Source organism: Schistocerca serialis, chromosome 9 (genome assembly GCF_023864345.2).
Source record: "Schistocerca serialis cubense isolate TAMUIC-IGC-003099 chromosome 9, iqSchSeri2.2, whole genome shotgun sequence".
NCBI classification, from domain to species: Eukaryota; Metazoa; Arthropoda; class Insecta; order Orthoptera; family Acrididae; genus Schistocerca; species Schistocerca serialis.
Window position 1 is genome coordinate 502,177,217 of NC_064646.1, and position 22,421 is coordinate 502,199,637.

Consider the following 22,421-nt stretch of genomic DNA (forward strand, 5'->3'; position numbering starts at 1 on the left):
CACACACACACACACACACACACGAGAGAGAGAGAGAGAGAGAGAGAGAGAGAGAGAGAGAGAGAGAGACTGACTGTCACTGCTAATGTATCAACTATAGTGGCCAAGCCATGGAGGAGGTACTTTTTCTGTGAAATGGGTGGGAGCTATCTAAGCAGCGGTATTGTCAGTGACTTGTAAGTCTGATGTTACAGAGCCACCAGCGAAGAGAAGTCTGGCATCCAGGGACAATGCCTCACTATGCCAAGAAAGACCATGTGGAACAAATGGGTGAAAAAAAAAAAGGTTGAGAGTTGGAGGTTGTGGATAGGATGTCCTCCACTGGAGTTCAGATGATAAAGATGCCCTTGATGGATCTTATCAGATGAATATTTTTAATGATTTTTGCTGGGATGGCTCAACAACAACTTGGCAAAAGACGACACCATCTGAGTGTCGATCACAGCGGTTTCAATTTTTTATTTTTTATTTTTTTAGGTGATACTTTAAATAGAGAAGTACTTAAATAAGAAGGTACAGTTAATTGTGGATACCAGGAATAAGGTTGTAAAGAGGTTTGAAGTTGCAAGTTTCGGAAAGGCAAGTGTTCAGTTGTGTACGATAATGGACATTGGGAGAGACGCTATAGATCAGCAGCCATCAAACTTTTTTGCTCAAGAGCCAATACTGACATTGTGGAGTGGCATCTCTGACAGCATATATGCCCATCTTATTGTTAATTTGTAACCTACATAAACGAATATGTTATGAGTCCCCAATAGACCACTATGGTAATGGCATGATAAATTGGATACTGGCCCTAAGTACCAATCATTAAAAGTTGGCACCTTTGGGAATGCTTCAAGTCGACTGTTCTCCGCTTTGAGGTGCTGCCATCCTCACTGACTCAAAGATGTACTGCATTAGAAGGTGACAGTCTCTGTAATGCACACTCAGGACTCCATGTTACTTTCGTTTCAAATTTATGCCTTACCAGCTGATGACATGCCTGTGAGTAGTTGGTACTGGAAGACAAACAAGAAAAGGTTCTCCCTTTTACACTCTCTAAACCCACAGTGGCCACACTTTAGCCCTCTGCCCCTGAGGTAAGTGGCCAACTTTACTTAGCTTAAAGCTGAATTCACAAACATTAATTAAAATTAAGCCTATCTTAAACTATAACTGTCTCTGTAAATATTTTGTTTATTACTGAGAAGGAATATTATGCTCTTAAGAAGCTCTCGACTTTAATTGATGTTTTTTGTATTTAGCTGTTACTTGCTAGATGCATATTATTACACATGTGGCTGAGAACTACAGGCTGCACAAATATTTGATTTGGGATGCTTCAAGCCTGTGGACCACAGTCTGATGACCACTGCTATAGATGGAACTGGTACGATTAATAACACGCAGAATGCCATGTGATAAACACACAGGACCAATGTAGAGCCAATGACAGAAATTCTACATTCATTGATGTAGGGTGGTAGCCTGCAGGCAGTTGGCAGTAAATGAAACATAAATGGTATTTAAAGCCAGAGGTTCATTCGGTGAGAACATAGTACCTAGTTACAATGTGGCACTGTGGGTGGCTGCACTTTTGTTGTTGTTGTCGTCTGAAGTCCACAGACTGGTATCGTGCAGCTCCCTGTGCATGTGAAAGTCTTTTCATCTCTGAATACCTATGGTAACCACCATCCTTCTGAATCTGCTAACTGGATTGAAGCTTTGATCTACCTCTACAATTTTCCCCCCCCACACTTCCCTCCATCAACAGATTGACTATTCCTTGATGCCTTACAATGTGTCCCATCACCTGATTCCTTCTTTTAGCCAAGCTGATAACAAACTTCATGCCCAGTTGGATTCAGTAGTTACCCAGTAAACCTACTCAATCTGCAGCATTCTTCTGTAGTACCACACTTCAAAAAGCTTCTATTTTCTTCCTGTCTGAACTGCTTATCATCCACATTTCACTTCACTTCTATACAACATTACACACCAGACAAATACCCTCAAAAGAGACTTCATAACAAATTTATATTTTGTGTTAACAAACTTCTCTTTTCAATAAACACTTCAAAAGTTATTGCCAGTATGTGTCTTATATCCATCTTGCTTTGCTATGCAATTAACAAAACTCATTTACTACTTTAGTGTCTCAGTTCCTTACCTAATTCCTTCAATATTATTAGATTTAATTCAACTTCACTCCACTACCCAGGTTTTACTTTTGTCGATATTCGTCTTGTAACCTGTTTTCAATACATTATCCATTCCATTCAACTGATAACCCCAGTCCTTTGCCATTTCAGAGAGAATTGCACTGCCATTGACAGACCTCTAAGTTTCTATTTCTTCTCACTGATCTTTAACTTCTCTTCCAAATTTCTCCTTGGTCCCTTTAACGCTTGCTAAGTGTACTAATCACATAACATCAAGAGGATACCACAAACCTGTCTCACTCCCTTCTTAACTACTGTTTCTGTACAAGCTGTAGATAACTTTTCACTCACTGTTTTTCATCCATAACACCTTCAAAATTTTTGAAGACTGTATTTCTTTCAACAGTCAACAGCTGTCTCTAAATCTACACGGGCTATAAATGAAGATTTGCATTGCTTCAATCTATCTTCTAAGATAAGTTGTACAGTTAGTCTTGTCTCGTGTGTTCCTACATTTCTCTGGAACCCAAACTGAGCTCCCTGAGGCTACCTTCTGCAGGTCTTTGCATTCTTGTGTAAACAATGTGTGTCGGTATTTTGCAACCACAACTTATTAAAATGACAGTTCTGTAATGTTCGCACCTGCCTTCTTTGGAACTGGAATTGCTACATTCTTCCTCAAGTGTGTGTGTGTGTGTGTGTGGGTGGGGGGGGGGGGGGGGCGCAAGTGCACACTTTTTCTACCTCTGAAGAAGGACTTTGTTCTGAAGAAGGACTTTCACTGATAGCTTGGTCCACTTTTAAGCATTTTAAATGTAGCTGCCTGCTGTTCAACTCCTCTTCTATGAGGTTAGAAGGTAGACAGTTAAAGATAGTGGTGTGCACTTTAGTCTGGAAAAATTCAAGTAATTACAACTTTGTGTCAAATCTGTTTACTGCTTCAACCTTCCAAAGCAGAAAAAAATGACATAGGGTAGACAGGAATGACCTATAATGCTTCTGGATTCAGTCTATAGGGCAAATATACCATATATTTACTAAGATAGTATCAGATACCATCAGTGACCAAGCAGCTCGTTAGAATGAAATTACAACGAAATGAACACCCTTAGCTGTTTACACGTGCTGACATACGTCAACGGGGACAGATGAAAATGTGAGCCCCGACCGGGTCTCGAACCCAGGATCGCCTGCTTACATGGCAGACGCTCTATCCATCTGAGCCACCGAGGACACAGAGTATAGCGCGACTGCAGGGATTTATCTCTGGCACGCCTCCCGCGAAACCCACATTCTCAACGTATTGTCACGCACTACATTCGTAGCACCCCCGCCCATTTACATATGTCAACGCCTGTAAGCAGCTAAGGGTGTTCATTTCATTGTAAATATACCATAGATGAAAACTTTCCACTATGTACTTTCTTTTGCATTTCTGTCTTCTTAGGTATTTTTCCCATCCAGCTGATCTAAAAGATGTCTAGTATTCACCAGTATGCCAGTGTCTTGCACATCTTGTGTATAAAATTGGCCTCAAAATAATTTACAACAGTGCAAATGGCAATTTGAGTCAAAGGACATTGTGTAATTCTGACATGTGTCTTGGTTGATCAAGAAGACACTGCATTCCACCATTATAGTAGTAGCTGCCTCAGTTGGTGGTGCACAGTTTTTTTAAAATTTTGTTTTATTTTATTTTATTGGCTGTTGCTGGCAAAGTGATGCAAGCAATAATTAGTGGTTTGGTTTGCCAGCTCCAGAGGACACTGTGTATATTCGATTCTGATAATTAGTATGATGGCAACACTAAGGATGGGCCTATAAGAGGAGTAGATACATGTTTTCATTTTGTGCTGGGTAATAAACTCCTCAATGTCACTTGAGTAACCAAATGAAGCAGTGAACCAGGAACCTCGTACAGAACAAAGACTGCAAAGGACTCAAAATCATGGTTCGAACAAGTAGGGCTCAGTACACACTGAGTACTCACCACTTTCCAGCGCTCCTTGACCACATGGCCTGGCTGCAGTAGATCTTCACTTGTCATTGTGATATTGTTGTTTTGGTCTGTGGATTCATCTCCTACATGATGAAATGGTGTTGTTTCTGGCTTCCTGTAAGAAAATGAAGTGTGGTATAAGAAAAGATGAAAATGCAAAAAAAAACAAATGTAGTTGTAAAAATGGGATGCACACTTGATACAACTCTGCTAACAAAAATTTAATCTTTAAGGAATGTGAATAAACTTAATAAAAATTTCATACGGCAAAAATCAATGCAAATAGCATAATAACCACAACAATTTTGCTTTAAGACCATGTCTGTAACGCCCACACACTGCCTAAATCAGTCACGGGTTCATGCAGAACTGCTATTTTTTTCCACAAATGAAAGAGTGTGACAGTATTCCAAATATGGTCTCAAATCAAACTGCAGTAACTGGATTTATGGCCCTTTAAGCTCTCCGATACCAACACATATTACTTATTTTTGTATTTGTTCACTGACAGATTCAACATACACACATAACAAAACTTTTGTGGCAACAGACAATAGTCCAAATGTATTCATTATTTCTTGTCATAGAAGTATCAATATTTGAACTGGTCATGTATATCTTGCTCTAAGGAGGAGAAGAGGTTTCTTGCTTCAGTAATAAGTATAGAAGCACAGACTAAACTGTAACAATGTATACTCTGCACTACTACATATCTGCATGTCATCAGAAAGGAAGTAATGACCTAGAAATTCTGCACCTATATTAATTTATGTTCACCTGCAATCAGACTTTGTAAATGCATATTCACCTTTTTCTTTGTAACCCACCACTAATGGAGTACAGACGAAATGAATGTCATGTCCCTCACTTAATTACATTTATTTAAATTTTCAAGATAGACCTTCCACACATGATGGAACTTAAGACCAATTCGTACAATCAATTACTTGACTTTTTCTCCGTTTAGCAGAACAAGCACATCCCAGCCACATGCAACCAGCGGTCAAGCCCATTCTTTGTGCTAAACTGTGAAACACTTAATTGCAGCTGGAACTGATCTCATTCCTTCTAGTATCTACTTTTGCAGACAGCTCTGAAGTTCATAATGGACAATACTACATATACCAGTAATCAGTATTTAGTATCTTCAGTGCTAGCTCGAACTGATCTTATTCCTTCTAGTATCTACTTTTGCAGACAGCTCTGAAGTTCATAATGGACAATACTAAATATACCAGTAATCAGTATTTAGTATCTTCAGTGCTTACTAAGACCAGCAGACAGTTTGGGACTAGTGTAGCAGGGGATACAACCCGTTTCATACACAGAGAAACATGGAAAACTCATTACTTTGTTGTATAATCTGTAAGCATGTCACACATTAACACTTTTAAATTTTGACGGATGTCACGACATTTTTCTTAAATAGAAAAGAACCATATCAGGTGAACAAATTAACCTCAAAATACAGAGGAAGGTCTTTGGGCCAAAGGATTCTCAATCAAACAAATATCGTCGACTGTTAGAAACGTCACCCACCTCTGTAGCAGATGTTGCTAAATGCACAGTTACGCACTGACACTCGACACTGAAGAACGCCAGTTTGAACTCCAGTGTTGTGTGAAATTTTCACTGCCAGTACTTGGCCAGCTCAGGGAGGAGTGGCTGCGCAATTAAGTTCTATATCACCAGGCTGCACACGAACGTCCCTGATTAAATTCCAAATCTGTTCACAGTGTCTCACGAAGTGGGGGCATGTAACAGTGATCTGTCTGTTGGACAGGGGCGTTAAGCTCCTCGGTTCCCTCGATGCCATTCGAGAGGGGTAGAGAGTGTGCCGGCACGGGGTTTCGATCTCTCCCTGCCTTCACCCACTTCACTACACTGTACGTGCACAGGTCACAGCTACAGACACGACACAGGTACACACTTGGCATGCTGTCACAGTTCAGAAGAAGGCAATGGCACACCACCACCACTAATACCTCATCTAAAATTGCAGCGTAGTATCTCGCATCTACTCCCTCACACTCATTCTCGAGTACGGAACTACTCTCACTCGACGTCAGTACCACATGAGCTCCCCTAAAAAGTATGAGGCGAGTACTTCGTGTACAGTCATTTTCCATCTTTCCTGTTGCATTCGTTAGTGGTGCACAGGATGAACAATTCTGGATAAGCAGCCACCCAAGCTTCAATTTCTTCGATTTTATCATCACGGCCAGTCTGCCAGGTGTACGTGTGATGAAGTAATACCATTATGAAAAGGAAAGTTGCCACTCAACATATAGCGAAGATGCTGAGTTGCAGATAGGCACAACAAATAGACCCTTTGGCCAGCAAGGCCTTTGTCAACACACACACACACACACACACACACACACACGACTGCAGTCTGAGGCAATTGAAACCACACGCATCTCTGCTATATGGTTAGTGGCAACTTTCCTTTCCATTGTCACATTCCATCCTGGATTTTCCATTGTTGAATTTTTGCCTGAGTAAGTAATAAGTTCCTTGACTCGCGTTGGAATGTAAACTCTTGCAATTCTCGAAGTAAACCATCTCACGATGCACATCATCTGTCATGTAGCGTTTGCAACTGTAATTGGAAGACCATCTCTGTGGCACTCTCGTGCTTAGAAAATAATCCCACAATGAAAAGCACTGCTCTTCTACGGATCACTTCTATCCTATCTTTTACTTCTAAACGGTAAATGACAAGGGCCTCAGGCTGACAAGCAGTATGTAAGATGTATATTAGCTTTGAATCAACAGTTTTCGCTCTTTCCCATACAATCGTTTGTCAGGTTCTTTTGGCTGTTGCGTCACCACAGGACTGTCGATAACCTTTTGCTCTTCTTCATTTTTGTCTTCATCATCAGATACGAATTGTTGCTTTTTAATTGTTATTACTTGCATAATAAATTTTAAAGTAAGTAAATAATCATCGTACACTAGACAGTGCTTTGATCACTCAAGTAAATTACTTTCACTATTATTTTCAACTGTACAATCGTAAATCCTGATGTAAACTTTTCTAGTTAACTGCTTCAGGTAGAGTAATATGGTGTGCAATAGTTAACGGTCTGTGCGGTAGCGTTGTCGGTTCCTGCGCCCCGGTTCGATTCCCGGCGGGGTCAGGGATTTTCTCTGCCTCGTGATGACTGGGTGTTGTGTGATGTCCTTAGGTTAGTTAGGTTTAAGTAGTTCTAAGTTCTAGGGGACTGATGACCATAGATGTTAAGTCTCATAGTGCTCAGAGCCATTTGAACCAAGTTAACGGTCTAAATATTTCGTTAACTTCATTTCAAGTAAATTCCACTATTATTCTTTTTAATGGCCATATCCCGTTGACGGGGTCGGCACGTTTATCTGGCGTGGCAGAGGGTTGCAGGACGCCCTTAATGTCGCCACCCCTTACGTCGTTTAATTTAATGTTTGCCCAGCACGTTGTAAGGGGGTTGTCATTCGCTTCGCCCATTCCTTGTGTACTTTAACCAACAAATGTACCAAAATGCGATCGCAAACATCAACAATCAGCATCTCACAGAAATCCGTCAACTTTATATCAACGATGAGAACTTGCACACTTCCGCGAACAGATCGCTGACGGTCGTAATCGCGTGGAATTTACACAAGGTGGTCAAAGTCCCTGATGAATCTTTTAGCCTTTGTGTGTTACCGCCGGCACTTGCCTTGTTCTTTACAAAATGCGACATAACCCGAGAATAAATAAAGCGGTAACAAAACCTTATCAGTTTTCCTCCCCTTTCCCACCACACACAAATTGATATTAAGTATATCGATATCCATTTGTTTTTTGTTTTACAATGGTTCATCTGCCCCACACACCACGCTATATAATGCGATCGGGTTTTTACACAAAATGATGAAGATATAAATGTCCCTCGCAGGTAGCATAACATCACTGGTACCATGTCAGCCTCGAATCCATGATTTTCACGGTGAAACATAGGCAATAGGAACACCGGTAGTTCTTACCTACTATAAACATCCGTTTTGACATTTCAATGTGCCATTCAACAAAACTCCAATATGTATAAATTTCCTTACAACGAAACTAGTTTGCTTTCATTAGGCTATAACTTACCACGCACTTAAAAATGTCGTCGGAAAGAAGTGTTTGATAAAAAGTCCCATACGGAAAATACGTGCCGTGTAAACCATTAATACGTGGAATTAAACGCTGAATTAGCAGGAAGGTGTACATATACAATTTATAAATATGTCGTAAAAAATGGATAAAATATGATGAAATAAAGTCAATGTCGTTCATGTGTCGTGAATTGTGGTGTGATCTGTAAAGGGACAAAAGGCAGAAAACTAACATTACTTGAAAATCTGGCGGTTAACAAAACACCAATCAAAGAATTCTGACCAGAAAAATAACATTTGGCGCTTAACAAAACACCTATCAAAGAATCCTGACCTAGTCCTTAATGACCAAACATAGTCCCGTCACACTTATTAAAGTAGCAACAGCCGGTTATTATTTCTTATTTCTGTCGCTCTTAGATAATATGCATATGCTTTGTTAGAACTGTTCCACACCCAAATTCCATAGGCTTCTTTCATGCTTTGTTAGAACTGTTCCACACCCAAATTCCATAGGCTTCTTTCTTCCCCCCCCCCCTCCCCCCCCGGCACGGTCTGTTCGCCAGTTTGTCCGTGTGATATAGCGGCCTGCGTCATTGCCCACTTGGACAACATTTCTGACCTATGCATTCATGTGGTTTTAAAATCTGAATATACTATAGTACAAGATTTATTTGTTCAAAGTCTCTTTAGGTATTACAATATGCTTGTGTTTTGTATCGATATAGTCGTAAAATGTCACATATGTTTGTACAGCAATCTTTGTTAGCTATGAGTTCTTGCTGAATTTGTGTGTTTTGTATTAAGTCATCTGACGACGGCCTAAGAAGCCGAAAACCAGTTCATAACGAACTATTAAATACATATTTTTGAGGAACATTATTACTGCGTATTCAAGTTATCAGTATTTTTTTAAATTGCGTTGTGGATATACATAGCGTACACCGCACGATGCCAACATAGCTCATTAGTAATTATTCAAAGCGATGACTGCCAGTCTCAGTCTCAATACATGTGCTACAAAAGGTCCATGCAGTTCTGCCGCACACTCACTTCTGCCAATGCAGTGGTGTAGTGCCGAAATTCATGCACTTGTATTGTTCAAAATATTCATGCATCCTGACAATTTTGCTGGCACTCACTAGTTAAAGTTACGTGAAAGTGATGTTATTATTTAGCCTAAAGTCGTTTTCTTAACTTTAATCAAACTCTGTTCAGTAGTCCGTAAATAAAATTACCGCTATGTTGTTCGGTCGTAGATACGGAGAGCCCAATCGTGCGAAGGTGGGGTGCATCACAGCTTTATTTGTGAAGGTGCGTCCATACGATCAAGGGATTCAAGGTAATTAGAAACAATGAGGTAGGCCATTCCATGGGATCGTGCTACTATTGGCTAAAGCTTATCACATCAGTGGGAATATAATATTGTTCGACGCTCCTACTCGTGGGCCTCGGAATACTGTCTTCGCTATCCGCGAGGGTCTTGAAACCAGCCTCATGAACTGTGTGTTGTAAAGTGCTGATGCATATTATTAAGCATCGCTTAAATCTGTAACATTTACGATGTGATCAAAAGTATCCGAACACCTGGCTGAAAATGACTTACAAGTTCGTGGTGCCCTCCATCGGTAATGCCGGAATTCAATATAGTGTTCGCCCACCCCTAGCTTTGATGACAGCTTCTACTCTCGCATGAATACGTTCAAATCAGGTGCTAGAAGGTTTCTTGCGGAATGGCAACCCATTCTTCACGGAGTGCTGCACTGAGACGAGGTATCAATGTCGGTCTGTGAGGCCTGGCACGAAGTCGGCTTTCCAAAAGATCCCAAAGGCGTTCTGTAGGATTCAGGTCAGGACTCTGTGCAGGATAGTTCATTACAGGGATGTTATTGTCGTGTAACCACTCCGTCACAAGCCATGCATTACGAACAGGTGCTCGATCGTGTTGAAAGATGCAATCGCCATCCCCGAATTGCTCTTCAATAGTTGGATGAAAGAAGGTTTTTAAAACATCAATGTAGGCCTGTGCTGTGATAGTGCCACGCAAAACAACAAGGGGTTCAAGCCCCCTCCATGAAAAACACGACCACACCATGACACCACCGCCTCCGAATTTTACTGATGGCACTACACACGCTGGCAGATGACGTTCAGCGGGCACTCGCCATATCCACACCCTGCCATCGGATCGCCACATTGTGTACCGTGATTCGCCACTCCACACAACGTATTTCAACTGTTCAGTCGTCCAATGTTTACGCTCCTTACATCAAGCGAGGCGTCGTTTGGCATTTATCGGCGAGATGTGTGGCTTGTTAGCAGCCGCTCGACCATGAAATCCAAGTTTTCTCACCCTCCGCCTAACTGTTGAAATATTGCTGTATCTCATTGCTACCTATCAGAATCCCTCGGAGAGCATTAAAAGATAAACCCCAGTCCTAATTGTCCTATATGAATAACTAAATAACTGTTTCAAATGCAGTCATAAAGAACAAAATGTAAAGTGACCTGTTTCCAAATTACATACAAAAATAACCACTGTGATATATAAAACAACGCTGTCATGATAAATGTAAATGTTTAATGTGTAATATAGCATTTGTAGAAGGTAGAATTGGCCAGATACAGCATTCTATTTCAGTATACATATAATTCGAAAACCATGCTTTGCTGAAACCATATGTGTGTATTTTGAATGTGCCAAAAGCATTTAACATTGTTCTTATGCGAGAAACACAATATAAATGTAAAATTAATACTGTAACTAATCGAAAGAAATCGAGCACATGATCAGGATGTACCAGTAAGCCTATCATCATAAAATTATTACAGCAAATTAAATAGAACATACACTCCTGGAAATGGAAAAAAGAACACATTGACACCGGTGTGTCAGACCCACCATACTTGCTCCGGACACTGCGAGAGTGCTGTACAAGCAATGATCACACGCACGGCACAGCGGACACACCAGGAACCGCGGTGTTGGCCGTCGAATGGCGCTAGCTGCGCAGCATTTGTGCACCGCCGCCGTCAGTGTCAGCCAGTTTGCCGTGGCATACGGAGCTCCATCGCAGTCTTTAACACTGGTAGCATGCCGCGACAGCGTGGACGTGAACCGTATGTGCAGTTGACGGACTTTGAGCGAGGGCGTATAGTGGGCATGCGGGAGGCCGGGTGGACGTACCGCCGAATTGCTCAACACGTGGGGCGTGAGGTCTCCACAGTACATCGATGTTGTCGCCAGTGGTCGGCGGAAGGTGCACGTGCCCGTCGACCTGGGACCGGACCGCAGCGACGCACGGATGCACGCCAAGACCGTAGGATCCTACGCAGTGCCGTAGGGGACCGCACCGCCACTTCCCAGCAAATTATGGACACTGTTGCTCCTGGGGTGTCGGCGAGGACCATTCGCAACCGTCTCCATGAAGCTGGGCTACGGTCCCGCACACCGTTAGGCCGTCTTCCGCTCACGCCCCAACATCGTGCAGCCCGCCTCCAGTGGTGTCGCGACAGGCGTGAATGGAGGGACGAATGGAGACGTGTCGTCTTCAGCGATGAGAGTCGCTTCTGCGGTGAGCGCCACAATCAGGACTGCATACGACCCAGGCACACAGGGCCAACACCCGGCATCATGGTGTGGGGAGCGATCTCCTACACTGGCCGTACACCACTGGTGATCGTCGAGGGGACACTGAATAGTGCACGGTACATCCAAACCGTCATCGAACCCATCGTTCTACCATTCCTAGACCGGCAAGGGAACTTGCTGTTCCAACAGGACAATGCACGTCCGCATGTATCCCGTGCCACCCAACGTGCTCTAGAAGGTGTAAGTCAACTACCCTGGCCAGAAAGATCTCCGGATCTGTCCCCCATTGAGCATGTTTGGGACTGGATGAAGCGTCGTCTCACGCGGTCTGCACGTCCAGCACGAACGCTGGTCCAACTGAGGCGCCAGGTGGAAATGGCATGGCAAGCCGTTCCACAGGACTACATCCAGCATCTCTACGATCGTCTCCATGGGAGAATAGCAGCCTGCATTGCTGCGAAAGGTGGATATACACTGTACTAGTGCCGACATTGTGCATGCTCTGTTGCCTGTGTCTATGTGCCTGTGGTTCTGTCAGTGTGATCATGTGATGTATCTGACCCCAGGAATGTGTCAATAAAGTTTCCCCTTCCTGGGACAATGAATTCACGGTGTTCTTATTTCAATTTCCAGGAGTGTATAAATAAAGCACGTTAATTGAGTCTCCGATATATGTTAGCACTAAAATTCAGGCACTAGTTGATTTGTTAGAAACAAATTTAGAAATGTAGTTGTTACCTGTAAAATAATTGGTCAGAAAATGTTATATTAACTCGTAACTAAGTTGAAAATAGGTTCACCTTGTTCAGCACTGAGATTGTAAATATTTAGCAATGCGTATCCTATAGTCTGTTTAACTTCTAATTGTGATTTTACGTAAAACCGTAATTTTCATTGTATGTAATTGTTGACAAAAGTATAAAAAGAGGTCGCGCAGGCGCCTTGGAGGACTCGTTTTTTGGCTAGGGTTGCGAGCACATGTATTGTAGGCTCACTCGTTTGTTGACTGTTGTGGCGTGAACTCTGTGTCGTTTGATGTCAACTTTTGTGTACATGTGATGTAACCGGTACAGTTCACCAGGCTCGGACACCAGAGTCCTGGAAATATAATGGTATTAAAACTGCACTGTTCTTTGGAATTTATTAGGGAGTCTACCGCAATCCTTTCTTAGGCTGCACAGCGACGAGGCATGAATTCAGGAATTTTACAAAACCCCGAGAACTAAATAACTCTCAATGTTCGTAAAATTGACGTGAAAACAGCAGCGCATCGAATGGGCATTTCACTCAAAACATTTGCAACGCAGAGATGGATCAGCTGGACTGTGAAATCGACAACGACGCGGTGGTGGAAAATAAACATCACACTGTCATAGTACTTGCAGTGGATCCTGATGCAGTTTGTAATTCCTGTGTGATGGTCTGGATAGATGTTTGCCTATAACATATTACGACCCTCTTCAACTGTCGGAGGTCTCTGTCAGTCAACAGACGAGTTCGGCCTGTACGCTTTTGTGCTGTACGTGTCCCTTCACGTTTCCACTTCACTATCACATCGGAAACAATGAACCTAGGGATGTTTAGAAGTGTGGAAATCTCGCGTACAGACGTATGACTGACACCCAATCACCTGGCCACGTTCGAAGACCGTAAGTTCCGCTCTCTCTGGATGTCTAATGACCACTGAGGTCGCTGATATGGAGTACCTGGCAGTAGGTGGCAGCACAGAGCACCTTATATTAAAAACGTATGTTTTTGGGGGTGTCCAGATACTTTTGATCACATAGTGTATCTATCTATCTGTAATAATAGCCATCTTTAAAGAGTTAAGTGCTAGAACATCCATAAATACTCACTGTAGCTCAGAAAGATCACGTAGCATCATACAAACATTCTTCGCGGCTAGTTTTTTTTTATGTTTTCCGTTTTAGCTTGCATGTGCAGATGCCTTATTCTAAAGAAGGTTCTTTGTCTAAAAGAAAAAAAAGAGAAATTATACAATGTTGTGAAAAGATAGTTGCTACTCACCATATAGTGGAGAGCTGAGTCGCAGATAGGCACAACAAAAAGACCGTCAGGAAATGAGCTTTCGGCCAGCAAGCGAGAACGCAACTCGCAAGCACATTACCGCACACTCTGGCTACTGTGGCCTCTCAGTAGCCGAAGACTGCGGTAATGTGCTTGCGAGTTGCGTTCTCGCTTGCTGGCCGAAAGCTCATTTCCTGACGGTCTTTTTGTTGTGCCTATCTGCGACTCAGTTCTCCACTATATGGTGAGTAGCAACTATCCTTTTCATAATATTATTACATTCCATCCTGGATTTTCCATTGTTGAATACAGAGAAATCACTAGGTGATGCATTTCGGGAACTTTGATGTTATTGTAGAAATTACCTTTTGCATCGCTCCAAAAAATCACACTTAGCAACATGTCGCCCCTGAGAACTGCAAAATGTGACTTTAGACTCGTTAATTTCATTGAATCAGTCAATTGAAGGAGGAGAGAGTCCACCTCTGGAAACTACGGAGAACCCATCATTACCAGTGATGTAATCTGAATCCAGTCCGCCCCCGGTAGCTGAGTGGTCAGCGCGACACACTGTCAATCCAAAGGGCCCCGCATCTCGTGGTCGTGCGGTAGCGTTCTCGCTTCCCACGCCCGGGTTCCCGGGTTCGATTCCCGGCGGGGTCAGGGATTTTCTCTGCCTCGTGATGGCTGGGTGTTGTGTGCTGTCCTTAGGTTAGTTAGGTTTAAGTAGTTCTAAGTTCTAGGGGACTGATGACCATAGATGTTAAGTCCCATAGTGCTCAGAGCCATTTGAACCAAAGGGCCCGGGTTCGATTCCCGGCTGGGTCGGAGATTTTCTCCGCTCAGGGACTGGGTGTTGTGTTGTCCTAATCATCATCATTTCATCCCCATCGACGCGCAAGTCGCCGAAGTGGCGCCAAATCGAAAGACTTGCACCAGGCGAACGGTCTACCCGACGGGAGGCCCTCGTCACACGACATTCGATTTCAATCTGAATCCAAAAGAAGTTTCTTTTGGACTGAACCTAAGCAACTGTCAATGTAACATGAAATCTGGCCTGGTGTGAAACACTCCTCTAATCTGTTTTTTTTTTTTATTGCAGAAGAAAACTGGCAGTTGACTCTAAATAATGAAAAGTGTCAATTCAACAACATGATTACTAAATGTAAGCCGCTTAATTTCGGTTACACGACAAATCAAACATATCTAAATTCAGCTAAATACTTAAGGGTCACAGTTACGACTAACTTCAATTACAACGATTACATAACGATGTTGTGGAGAAAACGAACCACAGACTGCGGTTTATTGACTAAACACTTAGAAAATGCATCAGGTCTAATAAAGAGACTGCTTACACTCCCTCTTCTGCAGTATTGCTATATAGTGTGTGATCCTCATCAGGATTGGACATCGCAAAAGCTCAAAGGAGGACATATCGTTCTGTATTATCGCGAAATACAGTGCCACGAGTATGATACGCGAATAGGGTGGCAATCATTAAAACAAAGCCGTTTTTCGTTGCGGTAGGATCTTCTTATGAAATTTCCATCACCATCTTTGTCCTCCGAATGCTATAATATTTTTTTGGCGCCCCCTACATACGGAAAATGATGATCGTAATAAAATCAGAGGAAACTGAGATCGCACGGAAAGATTTAAATATTCGCTATTCCCGTGCGCTGTTTGAGAGTGGAATGGTAGAGAAATGCTTGAAAGTGGTCCGATGAACCCTCTACCGGGCACTTAATCGCGAAATGCAGAGTAGTAGTGTGGATGTAGAAGAAGTCCATCTTTTTACTTCCACATATATTTAAGACTTGGCTTGCAGGACCCTGTTACTTCTTTTCAAACCGTAGGTTTCTTAACAATTGTATCTTAATTTTTAATCTGTTACCAACATCTAGACCAACAGCTACATCTGTGCTAAAAAAAAATAATGCACGAATAATTTCAAAGCCGATAATACATGTAGGACGCTCGTGGGATCTATTCTTGAGTACTGCTCGAGTATTTGGTATCCGTACCAGGTCGGAGCGAAAGAAGACATAAAGCAACTGAGAGGCGGCGGACTGTTAGATTTGTTAGTGGTAGGTTCGAACAACACAAATGTTATGGAGATGCTTCGGGAACTCAAATGAGAATCCTTGGCCGGCCGGGTGGCCGAGCGGTTCTAGGCGTTTCAGTCCGGAGCTGCGCGACCGCTACGGTCGCAGGTTCGAATCCTGCCTCGGGCAAGGATGTGTGTGATTTCCTTAGGTTAGTTAGGTTTAAGTAGTTCTAAGTCTAGGGGACTGATGACCTCAGAAATTAAGTTCCATAGTGCTCAGAGCCGTTTGAACCATTTTGAGAATCCTTGGAGGAAAGGCGACATTCTTTTCGAGAAACAATATTGAGAAAATGTAGAGAACCGGCTTTTGAAGCTGAATGCCAAACGATTCTACTGCCGCCAACATACATTGCGCGTAAGAACCACGAAGATAAGATACAAGGAATTAGGGCTCAGACGGTGGCATATAGACGGTCGCTTTCCCTTGCTCTATTTGCGAGTGGAACAGGAAAGGAAATGACTACTGGTGGTACAGGGAACCATCCGCCATGCACCGTACTGTGGCTCGGGGAGTACCGATGTAGATGAATACACAGAAACATGTTTCTAACGAGGATGAATACCTGGCAGTGATACGTACGTTGTACTCGCTGGTGCTTGCGACAACCTTAGATGCATCTCCAGGCCAATTTGGAATTTGTGATGGTAAAGAGTTACCCTATAATTTTCTTTTCAAAGAAAACCCCAAAAGCTCATTTTTAAGTCCCGCTCATAATCTTCAAATCCTCTTCATATTAACAGAATCGGTTTATTTTTTTATTTTTTATCTTTTTTTTTTTACAGCGTGACACCTATTTGCGCTGCAGTTCTCTTATCTTTAGGAAATCGATGGTAGGCGACATCCGCAGTTTTATATGAAAAATTTTTGCATTCAGTAAAAAGCACAATGATTTCTGATTTTGCTGATAGTAATACAAAACAACCATCAAGAAGAATAGCTACTAAGCAACTGTATACTATTTATCTTAGCGCAGGGATCTGAGAATTTGCTTGCATCAACAATGCACGTGTAGTGTTCTCGCCTCCCATTCTCGCTTCTCTTGTTTTTAATGACGTCAGCAGTCTGCGTGGGAAGCCAGTGTGACATGTCCTGCACACGATGCCTTTTTTCTGTTCAGCTTTGCGCAAGCGCATAAATTTCCAACACCGCAACTACACATGGTGCATTTGTGCATGTGTAATTTTCTAGAAATGGTGGCCGTGCGTGCGTCCATTGCTTCCCGGCTACGGTGGAAATCTTTGCGGTTTTCCGCGGACGACAGGGAGTTGCTGCCCAAATGTGTTTCATTGTGTTGTGTGTTGAGGTTATGACATGAAGCGATTTATGTGCAACAACGTCTGGTGACTACAAAGGAAGCGCGCTAAAATTTAGAGATGGTTACAGACAACGAAAAGTCGTAGGGAATGCCGCTTCTAAAGATTGAATAAAAATTTTAGGTGTGATGCCCTAAGCTGATCATATTACTGTAAAGAATAAGATACCGTAAGTTTTGACGTCAGGAAATGTGTTGTGCGGGTGGACGACATGTTTTATCGTAGGGCCGTATTTTCTCGAGAAAATGAGTCCAGCGAGCCCTGTTACCTGTGCCGTCACTGGTAAACGCTATGAGGGTCTTTTGCGCACCAACGTCATTCCCGCCCTTCAACAGCGTGGATGGATGGGTATGATCAGCTTTATGCAAGACAGGTGTTCATTCGCGCTTTGCACAGCCAGTGCACAGCAGCTGTAGAGGCATTCCGAAAATGCTAGCATTACCAGCCTACATCCTGGTCGCCCTTCCCACCTGATCTTAGTCCGTGTGACCTCTAGCTGTGGGGTTATCTGAAAATGTTGTGTTCAGTGCTCCAGTTACGAACGTAGCTGAATTGAAGGCCCACATTCCGCAACGCATTCTCTATGTCATCCCCGTGTCACTGCGTTCTGTCGTGGAACATGCTGTTTCTCGATTTCAACTAGTGGCAGGAAACAGTGTACAGCATATTGAACAAAAACAATTAGAAACTGATGTCATTTTGTTTTTTATGCGATTTTTGGCTCCGAGACAACAAAACGATGGCATTTTGCCTTTTCTGCGATTTTGGCCTCAGGACAATTAAAAACCCATTTTCCCCATCTGTTGCGGTACGACCTCGCCGTAGTGGATGGGCTTACCTAACAGTACTACAACTGTTGACTGCCGAACTGGTGCCGTCATGCACACTGAACAGTACGGCTGGTATAACGTGCAACGGCTGGTGTAATGTGCAACTCAAACCATAGCCGTCGTCTTGCGATTCATCTGTAATTTGTAGCCGACCGCATTTATATTAAGACGCTTACAGCGCCATCTAGTGGTAAAATTCTCGTTAAATTTCTTTTTGTTTCATGACATTTCCCCGTGTCAATAACAGGCTTTTGAAAAAATGGCTCTAAGAACTTTTGGGACTTAACATCTGAGGTCATCAGTCCCCTAGACTTAGAACTACTTAAACCTAGCCAACCTAAGGACATCACACACATCCATGCCCGAGGCAGGATTCGAACCTGCGGCCGTAGCAGCAGCGCGGTTCCGGACTGAAGCGCCTAGAACCTCTAGGCTACAACGGCCGGCTTATGCTTTTCAAATCTGATGTCATTCTCAGGAGTGTTTCCATTTCTACAGCGTTTTGAAACTGCAACTTTAGTTATGGGCTACCTGTACATGACAGCTGAGGAGGAATATTCGTGCTGTGGCGACTTAATAGTACAATAATCGAAGAGCCTGACGGCTGAACAAAAGAAATTATGGGACATGTGAAGCTCTTCAACAAACTAATTGATACAGGAATGATGCAGAAAATACAAAATTGGGAAACACAACCTCCGTTCTAGTGCTTTTCGTCGTTTATGAAATTCCCAAATTTGTTGAAACCGAAGATGTTAAACTACATATAATCCTTCGTAATTAAAGTTGTGTAAACAACTATTTTAAAAAAAATACAATAGATATGATGCATTGAAAGTTAATTAACCTTCGCATAACGGCAAGACCTCACTTAGATATATCTCAATTTCAGGTATAATCATTGAAATGCTTTGTTCCAAAATACAAAACAACTACGTCAGATTGGTATCGGCATATAAATCGCCGACTACCAGCTAATGAAATGTTATCGCCAGCCTTATCGCTGCAGTTTCCCAAGTACAAAATCTAGAACCTCGCTGTGGCTGATTGAAATGTGCAAACAAAGCGTTGTCGTCACTTTATACTCTCGCACGTCAGTCTCTACCTCCAGTCGCTTCTGCGTTTCCTTTATCAGTCGCCTTTTCAGTACAATAAACACAGCAGTAGCTCTGAAGAAATGAAGGGAGTCCATGAGGCAGCCAGCGCGTACGTGCGTTATTTCCACATATTTTTGTGCGTGCCATTTTATTCCCGTGCGTCTGTGATTGCGCAGAAGGGATGAGGTATCGGTGGACATATCTTTAAGTGGAAAAAAATGTTGTTCTGTCGTGCTTTTGATACTCTAAACATTTTCACTAATATTCACAAAAACTGTTTAAATTTCATATATTACTTCCCTTTTCACGCAGGGCCTACAAAGGCAGCAAACATTGAGAAAGCAGTAGTTGCTCTGTACCTTCGAAATGAAGCTAAATCGTGGCACTTTCTTCTGTAAGGTTACAGTTCACAGTGTGACTTTTAACGTTGTTTTAGCTAACGAGACGAGAGTGTTGACGAGGACAGAGCTGGGAGCGGGCTGGGAAGGCGCCAGGACTATTTCCTCAGGCTTGGAACAGGTACCCACTCTCTTCACGGTCATGACCCCAACCTTGCTATTTCTCAAAACCGTATCTCGATCCCTCCTCCCCCTCAACCCTTCATCTATGCTAAACAATCTTCCTAACAGGATTACACGCGTCAATCCTTCCTCCTCCAACACTGAACGTATAAAATTAGTTTATCACTTATTTTTCTTTCGCCGTTTATCGAACTGGCGGCGGAACGAGCACTCCCGATATGGCCGCTGACATCCTCTATGGCGTCTAGTATGGCCCTCGCGAACCCATCGACTATAAACTGGCTCCTTTCGAGCTTGCTCGGCTGTTCTAAAATGCAAACCATTTCCATATTTCAATCTTGTAGCGCATTTACGAGGCCACGCCCCAGTCGGATTTCTGTAATTTTTACCTCTACGGTACGTAAATTTCACCGCTGAAATATCAGTTCCCCAAAGTAGTTCGATGCAACTCTAAAAAGCTCTCGAGAAAATCAATTGTGAAATTTTTCGAGTGACTAATTCACTGAATCTAAGGCAATTTTTTGATGGATGGCGCGTATCTGTGAAAGAATGCTTGCTTGCGAAGTGGGCGGCTGCGTCCTATTTCTGGAAGATTTTAAGTTTTTAAACAAAGGCGCATATTATACGAGCATTTCCGTTAGGCGTAAAACACAAACACGAAAAAAAGAAAAATCTGCCTGCGTTCGAGGCTAGTAATCGCTGATTGGAGCCTTGTTCATTATTATTTTTACAATCAGATTTTCACTCTGCAGGAGTGTGCACTGACATGAAACTTCCTGACAGATTAAAACTGTGTGCCGGACCGAGACTCGAACTCGGGACCTTTGCCTTTCGCGGGCAAGTGCTCTACTGACTGTGCTACCCAAGCACGACTAACGACCCGCTCTCGCAGCTTCAATTCTGCCAGTACCTCGTCTCCTACCTTCCAAACTTCATATCAGCGCACACTCCGCTGCAGAGTGAAAATATCATTCTGGAAATATCCCCCACGCTGTCGCTTAGCCATATCTCCACAATATCCTTTCTTCCAGGAAGCTCTGCAAGGTTCGCAGATGAGTTTTTATGAAGTTTGGAGGGTAGGAGACGAGGTACTGGCAGAACTGAAGATGCGAGGGCGGCTCGTGAGTCGTGTGCTTGGGTACTTCAGTCTGTAGAGCACTTGCCCGCGAAAGACAAAGGTCCCGAGTTCGAGTCTCAGTCCAGCACACAGTTTTAATCTACCAGGTAGTTTCACTATCGTTTTCCCCCCTTACGTTTTATTACAAAATATATGTGGCTCGATGGCTCAGTGACAAAGTGCCAGACTACAAATGTAAAGGCCTCAGATTCAAACCCCACTCAATCCTAGGATTTTTATCCGTCGCTTACTACTTCTTTCTTTGCTGATGCGAAAAATCCCGACTTGCACGGTGGTTCGGACTACGTTAAACTCTAGGTCACCCTGTAACCGGATGGGTGAGTTAATTCACAGACAACTACATACCACCTACAACACCGTGCCTAGTGAATCACTTAATGTTCGAAACAATCTTCCGACAGATGACTGCCTTACCTTGGAATGCCTAAGTTATTTAAATATAAAATTCATCAAATATATGCTATCCAAGAATGCAAGCAAAGAGCCACGCAACCCACCGAAAAATTGATTTAATTTTAATGTATTAAAGACGCTCGGAAAATTTTAAAGACGATGTTCTCGAGAATTTTTGAGGGTTGCACGGACATGCTTTGGATAACTGATATTTGTGTTATGAACTTCAAGTACCACAAATATAAAAAAAAAATTATAAAAATCCCACTGCCGTACGGCCTACTCCTTACTGCCACTTAGACGTTTGTTCCATGCCGTCTTCACGGTATTCCAACTGTAATGGGAACTAAAGCTATCTTCCATCGGTTTCAGCATCACAATCCTTTACTAGGCACGCCGTGCCCAGCCTTCATGGTTTGCTCAGACTTACTTGGTCTCTTACAGAGATACCTAAGACTTAATGTGAGCTCTCGACACCGATATCAATTGCTGTTTTCCACATCACAATATTTGTAAGTGAACATCGTAAATTGAACTACCGATTGTAAATATTAATTACACAGTGAAACCAATAAGATATATATAATTCGAAAGGTACTTTGTCGTAGATGCGCGTAAAAAGACATGTGTGTACACAACCATTAAGGGAGATAAAAGAAAACAGACATACACATCTGAGAAAAGTTTTCCTATGTGTCTCACACGATTACCAAGTTTTACACCGCATATCGATCAGGCGCTACGGTAGAAATGACACACCAAAATAACGTTTCGTGAAACCGCATTATAGGGACGACCATGTTACAATGTTACAGATGGTTGATTTGCAGTAACACGCTCATACCGAGCAGCTACAATGTCACAACTGCTAGGTCGTGGATGATGTCGGCAATGGAAAATAAAACATGGTGGTAACGAAGAAGAGTATTTGATGTTATTGGCGTCTTTTGTCTTTTTTTTTTTTTTTTTTTTTTTTTTTTTGCTTATTGGCCAGAATTTGGCACGATATACCTCAGGAGGACACCCTCTAACTCCATCAATCAATGCCAAGCCGAATAACTACTAGCATTGGGGCCACATGTGGACTAACGCGTTATTGACTTTCTCAATTTGTGAAGCTGTTTCTCTTTAAT

General features: G+C 42.6%; 1 protein-coding gene across 4 annotated transcripts in view; it reads right to left on the bottom strand.

Annotated features, from left to right (window-relative positions):
* The window catches only part of LOC126419906 (tau-tubulin kinase homolog Asator), a 609,233-nt gene that overhangs the window by 124,698 nt on the left and 462,114 nt on the right, over positions 1–22,421 (bottom strand). For all 4 annotated transcript variants that reach the window (XM_050087187.1, XM_050087188.1, XM_050087185.1 and 1 more), the window contains one exon: positions 4,138–4,261. In XM_050087187.1, coding sequence (XP_049943144.1) covers positions 4,138–4,261 — 124 coding nt within the window. The remainder of the gene's footprint in view (positions 1–4,137; positions 4,262–22,421) is intronic.